The sequence below is a fragment of the Microtus ochrogaster genome, chromosome 10 (assembly GCF_000317375.1).
Source record: "Microtus ochrogaster isolate Prairie Vole_2 chromosome 10, MicOch1.0, whole genome shotgun sequence".
NCBI lineage: Eukaryota > Metazoa > Chordata > Mammalia > Rodentia > Cricetidae > Microtus > Microtus ochrogaster.
This window is the reverse complement of record NC_022016.1, coordinates 58,022,725-58,029,195: the sequence shown is the minus strand read 5'-3', so window position 1 is coordinate 58,029,195 and position 6,471 is coordinate 58,022,725. Positions and strand designations below refer to the sequence as shown.

Here is a 6,471-nt window from a genome sequence, read left to right as displayed (position 1 = left end):
GTCACCTGTAGCCTCATAGGCATCCTGTTTTATAAGCAAGGCACTCTATCATACACCCAGGTAAACGGCCCTTTCACTGTAGGCCTTGGTTAAGAGCACTTGTTGCTCTACAGAGGACCAGAGAGAGTTTGGTTCCCAGCACCTACGTCTGATGGTTCATAACTACTCATAACTGCAGCTCCAGGACTCTTGACATTCTTGTGTCTTGTGTTTCTCTGGCTAGTCTCAAACTCACTGTGTAGTCATGAGTGACCTTGACTTTCTGAGTGTTGGGATTGTAGGCAAGTACTGCCATGCCTGGTTCATGGAGGCTAGGGATTGAATTTAGGTTTATGCATATTAGGTGAGTCACTCCCTATCCTTAGAATATATTACAAGTTGTTGAACTGAGTTTAGGATATTTAGTTATTGTTGAATCAGGATCTCTCTGTGTAGTTCAGGTTAGCCTTGAATTCCCAGTCCTCCTGCCTCTGCCTCACAAGTGTTGGGATTTGGTATGTGCCAGCACTCAATCAAGCCTGGCTTCTCTCTAACCCATCTTCGAAAGAAAGAAAAGAAAGACATACTATACTGTATGGCTCCAGAGTGATACAATACTAAAGGTGTATTGAAATAATGTATTCAAATGAATAGAGTAAAGAAGCATTCAAATGGTGATAACTAAAATTATTTACATCGGGACTTTCAGCCAGGCTGTGGTAGCACACATCTTTAATCCCAGCACAGGGAGGCAGAGGCAGGAAGGCAGAGGCAGGAAGATCTCTGTGAGTTCAAGGCCAGCCTGGTCTACAGAGCAAGTTCCAGGACAGGCTCCAAAGCTACACAGAGAAACCTTGTCTCGAAAACACACACACACACACACACACACACACACACACACACACACACAAAAGACTGTTTCAGTTAGCAGCTTATCATTGGCAGGTGCTATGTTAGCCACTGTGTCCATTATAAAATATTTCTGGTGACTTCGTTGGGTAGATGGGCTTTGTAGCAGAGAGAGAAGAGTACTCTGGGAATGTGAGTGTGTTTGTGTGTGTGTGTGTGTGTGTGTGTGTTGTTTTGAGTCAGGATCTCACTGTGTAACCTTGGCTATTCTAGAACTCACAGTGTAAATCAAGCTGGCCTCAAACTTGGCAGCGTTCCTCTCCCTCTGCCTCCCAAGTACTAGGGTTACAGGTGTACACTGTAAGTATGCCTGGGAAGGACATAGAAAATGATAGAAAATGGGAGAAGATGGGCATTTGACTGGAACTAGAGATCTAGCTGGGCTGGTATGAAACACAGCTGCACAGTCATTAGCGAGGGACAAGAAGGAGCTGCTGCCCACTGCACCAAGGAACATGCTAAATGACACTAGGCACTATCTAAGTAGTCCTGGCCTCAGATACAGGAGTAAAACCTTTTTGAGGATCTATTATATTAAATCCTGATATATTCTTTATTATCTTCCTTAATTCTTATAGCCCTGGAGTTTATTTTGCAAAATGAAGAAACAGGCTCAGGAGTTATGTAATTTTTCCAGCATAACATTTAGCTCATGCAGAACCTAGCATAATACCTGCCACATGATGGACACCTTCTTTTAATTCAGCATTTTGTCCTGCTGGGTATGATAGCACATGCCTGTAGTCCCAACATTTGGGAGGCAGAGGCAGGCTTATCTCTGGGCTTGAGATCAGTAGCTTGGCCGACTTAGAGAGTTCCAGGACAGTCAGAGCTACCCAGTGAGACTCTGACTCAAAAAAAGTTTATTTATCCTTTAAATATAATTGATATGAAAGCTGTTTCCAGACCAGTCTTTTTCATGCTACTCTGGACATGAAGTTTGTGTCAACATCCATGCAATAAACTTCAATTTAGCATTTCGTTGGGTAGTATGTGTACAAGTAAGACACAACCCCTCTTTTTGAGAAAATGAAAATTGAATAGAGATAGGCTTTAGGCAAATAGACTATTACCTTACTAGGTGGTAAATAAAGTGGTCAGTATATGCCATTAGAGAAAATGCATAGGAACCCTAGAGCAAATGGCACTTACTTGGGTTAGAAATTCAGACACATTTCTGAAAGAAGAAATAAAACAAAAAACCCACCAGCGTACTGAAAACTGAGGAGGAGATACCAAGGCAGGGAGGGAAAAGAGCATTTTTGGTAGAGACAACTGCAAAAGACACAGGTAATAGATGTCACAGGGAGTGCTGGCTGGTGTTGTGATGGTTGTAGGGGATTGGCGACAGCCTAGATCCTGTGGTGTCACAGGGAGTGCCAGCTAGTGGGTATGATGGTTGTAGGGAATTGGCGACAGCCTAGATCCTGTGGCATGGCAAACCTATGATTGAGCCTTTCTAATCAAGGATCATTGAAAAGTTTTATTTATTTATTTAGTTAGTTAGTTAGTTTTTTTTTTTTTTTGAGGCAAGCCCAGCACTCGGGAGGCAGAGGCAGGTGGATCTCTGTTAGTTTGAGGCCAGCCTGGTTGAAAAATTTTATTTTTACTTGATCGGGGGAGGGGGAGGAAAATGGGAGGCGGCGGGGAGGAGGCAGAAATCTTTAATTAATAAATAAATAAATAATTTAAAAAAATTTTATTTTTCTAAGCAGAAAAAAATGACTCAATTATTCATTTTAGGAGGTTCAAGCTGATCACTTGTATAGTTGATGCCTTGAAAGGGCTTAAGATTAATATTAGGGATCTGGACATGATACCATGTACCTGTAATCCTAGCACTTAAAAGGCCAAAGCAGGAGAATTATTGAAAGTTCAAGGCCACCGTGGCCTATGTAGCAAGTATCAGACCAGCCAAGGCTACCTAGCCAAGACCCTGTTTCAAAAACCTGAGAAACAGAAAAGAAAGTTAAAGAGATGGCTGTGTGGTTAAGAGAATGTGCTGCTTTTGCAGAGGATCCAAGTTCAGTCCCAGCACCCATGTCTGGCAGCTCATAACCATCTGGAACTCCAGTTCTAGGGGATCGGATGCCCCTGGGTCTCCAGGGGCACCTGTAGTCACTTGCACATAAACACACACACAATTTAAAATTTTTAAATAAATTTCAAGAAGTACAAGCAAGAATGAAAACAATGATAATATCTCACTTTCTTTATCTCATAGAGTTAATTTTCATGAGAAAAATGGATATAGATTTACATTTCATCATGTAGGAAATACACTATTCCTATTCTTTATGAAGGCCTAGGAATAGTATCTAGCTTTAGTTAGTGGAAACGAGAACAGTAGACCGAAGCTACTGGTGTAGACTTGAGCTGGGGCGGAGGTTTTCTACCTGGCGAGAGATGAGAGAGACTAGGAAAAGACTGGGGGGAGGAGAAGATGGCATAGTTGAGCCGTGTATCGACAGGCAAAGAGTGTTTGCGTCACCTGATTCCAAGACGGAGAGCTTTGCGTCGTCACTTTCTCTAGTTATGAATGAAGGTGCTTCCTCTCTGTTATTTTAGGGCCTTAGTGAAACCTTCCTACTCAACTGTTTTATTTTATTAGCATCAATAATGATCTGCCTATTTCTGTTCCCTTTCTGCTGGTACCACCTGTTGCTTCCAACGTTACCGAGCCACTATAAATAGGAAGCAGCCTTAGGGTTTCTCTCATTCTTTTTTTCTCTGTAAGTAGACATAACATCTTTTAGAGATGGGTTTTTTACTGCTAATAATTGTTAAAGGCACAATAGAAGATTTTGTCTCCTCCTCTAGAGAAAGTAAAGAACACATCTAGGCGCTACTATATTGCTACTAACATGGGATTTAAATCCATGTTTTTAAAAAGTTCATCATCAGCTGGGTGTGATGGTGCACACCATCTCGGCACTTAGATGGCAGAGGCAATAGGATCAGAGTTCAAGATAGGCATGAACAGCATGAGACCCTTTCTCTAAAAACAAACAAAATACTGATAAGATCCAACAAAAATAAGCTTTTTATTTTTATATTTTTAAAACTAATCTTGCCACTTTTTAAAAAGTTACTGTTTATTTGTTTCATTTTATGCATATGTGCCTGAATGTATGAATGTGCACTGTATGTGTGCAGAAGCCCTTGGAGGTCAGAAGGCATTGGATTCCCTGGAACTTGAGTGACAGGCAGTTGTTAGCCACAATGTGGGTGCTGGGAACCAAACTCAGGTTCTCTGCAAGAGCAGCTAGTGCTCTTAACCACTGAGCCATCTCCAGCCCCAAATTAAACTCGTGTTTTTTGAGACAGAGGCTCACTATGTAGCCCTGGCTGGCCTGAAATTAATTGGCCTGTTGACCAAGATGGCCTTGAACTCAGAGATACACCTGCCTCTTTAATTCCAGCTGCTGGAATTAAAGGTATGTACCACAACAACTGGCTCCAAATTAAGCTTTTTAATAGCTGAAATTAAGGCTAATTTGATACTAAAAATGAAACAGAGGCTGCAGAGGCAAAGAGTAAAGGCACATGCCATCAAGCTATTGACTTGAATTTGATCTCTGGAACCCACAAGATGGAAAGAAAGGACTGACTCTAATAACTGTTCTGACCTCCATACGTGCCGTGGCACACAAACACACACTATGGTAAGTGTGATAAAAATTTGCTTTAAAATGTTTGGTTTTTAAAACAGCGAGAACAGGTATAGGTTATAGTGTATGAATTTTATGCAGATCTTAGTAGCAAGGGGGTTTTAGTTTCCCTGTTATTTTCCTCGATGCTTATCATTCTTAACTGGAATCTTCAAGGAAAGAGCATGAGCATGACAAACTGACAAACTGATTCCTGTTTGCATTTAGAACTGGAAGCCCTGAAGCAGCGTTTCTGGAGACATGCTAATCCAGCAGTCACTCCTAGGGCTCGTCAGACGGTGAACGTGAACATCATAGTAAAGGACTTGGGCAGTGATGGCAAGGAGGAGCTAAAGACAGATGTGGTGCCCGTGACATTGGCAGCTGAGAAGCTGGATGAAGCAAGCCACACAAAACCAGGTATTTGTCTTTATTATTGGAGGCTGTATGGCCGGAAGTTGCAGACCCTTTTTCCTTGGAGACCGTGGCACCATGAGAGATGTGGGGTGAGCACGATAGCTTTATTTTTTCTAAATAGCACTTACCTATTTACAAAAAGTAATAAATACTATAGAAAAATGTATAGAGAAGCCAGGCATGGTGGTGTGCACTTGTGTGCATTTGGGAGGCTGAGGCAGGAGAATTATCCCTTTTATCAGGCTTACTTTTTAATTGCTGGTCTTTCTATAAATAAGTGTGTCACTGTTTTCCATCATGGCTTCTGAGCCAGAGACTTTCCCAGCACTGAGACTCAAATCCAGAGCTCCTGCATGTTAGTCAAATGTTTCTCTGCTGAGCTACATCCCTGTCCCTTTGAGCTGGAGACTTCTGAAGCCTCATTCCCTCCCCATTATCCTTTAAACAGTTATTTATCATTATCTGGGTGCAGACATTCTCTTCTGTATTATCCCATGTTAAAATAAGTAAAAGCCAGTCAGGTGGTGGTGGCACATGCCTTTAATCCCAGCACTCTGGAAGCAGAGCTAGTTGTTTTTTGTGAGTTCAAGGCCAGCCTGGTCTACAGAGCTAGTTCCAGGACAGCCAAGGCTACACAAACCCTGACTTGAAAAACAAAACAACAACAACAAAAATAAGTAAAAGCCTAGAGTAGTAAGGTCTTTGGTTTTCCTTTGGGGTGTCTAGAATACAAATAGAGTTACATAAATTTCATGTTTATTTATTGTATTATGTAGTCAGTCATATCTGAAGCATGCTAAAATTTTTTTTTTGTTGTTGTTGTTCAGGTGAAAAACTGCAGGTACTAAAAGCTAAATTGCAGGAGGCAATGAAACTCCGGAGGCTTGAGGAGCGGCAAAAGCGCCAAGCATTATTTCAATTAGATAATGAAGATGGATTTGAAGAGGAAGAGGAAGAAGAAGAAATGACAGATGAGTCTGAAGAAGATGGAGAAGAGGAGGTAGAAGAAGAGGATCAAGACACTCAGGAGGTTTGGGGCAATTATGTAATTTTGTTACTTGGTCATGATGAATAGGAGAAGATTTATTTATTATGAGTATTTATGTTTTACCTGCAGTGCCTGTGGAGGCTGGAATAGGATATTAGATCCTCTGGGACTATAGTTACAAGTGGTTTTAGCTGGTGCTGGGAACTGAAACAGTTCTCCGGAAGGCAAAAGGTGCTCTTAAGTGCTGAGCCATCTCTCTAGTCCCAAAAAAGATTATTTTTTTTATTGTGTATGCATATTTTGCCTGTGTGTGTGTGTGTGTCACGTGTGCCTGTGATGGTGGCACACACCTTTAATCCTGGCAGTTAGGAGGCAGAAGCAGAAAAATCTCTGAGTTTGAGGCTAGCCTGGTCTACAAAGCAAGTTTCAGAACAGCCAGAACTACATAGAGAAGCCCTGTCTTGGAAGGAAGGAAGGAAGGAAGGAAGGAAGGAAGGAAGGAAGGAAGGAAGGAAGGAAGGAAGGAAG

At 41.7% G+C, this 6,471-nt stretch overlaps 1 protein-coding gene across 1 annotated transcript in view; it reads left to right on the top strand.

Annotated features, from left to right (window-relative positions):
- Nucleotides 1-6,471, top strand: part of Clspn (claspin) — a 32,798-nt gene that overhangs the window by 9,471 nt on the left and 16,856 nt on the right. The window contains exons 9-10 of the mRNA XM_026782171.1: nt 4,767-4,958; nt 5,783-5,985. Of these exons, the coding sequence (XP_026637972.1) occupies nt 4,767-4,958; nt 5,783-5,985 (395 nt within the window). The remainder of the gene's footprint in view (nt 1-4,766; nt 4,959-5,782; nt 5,986-6,471) is intronic.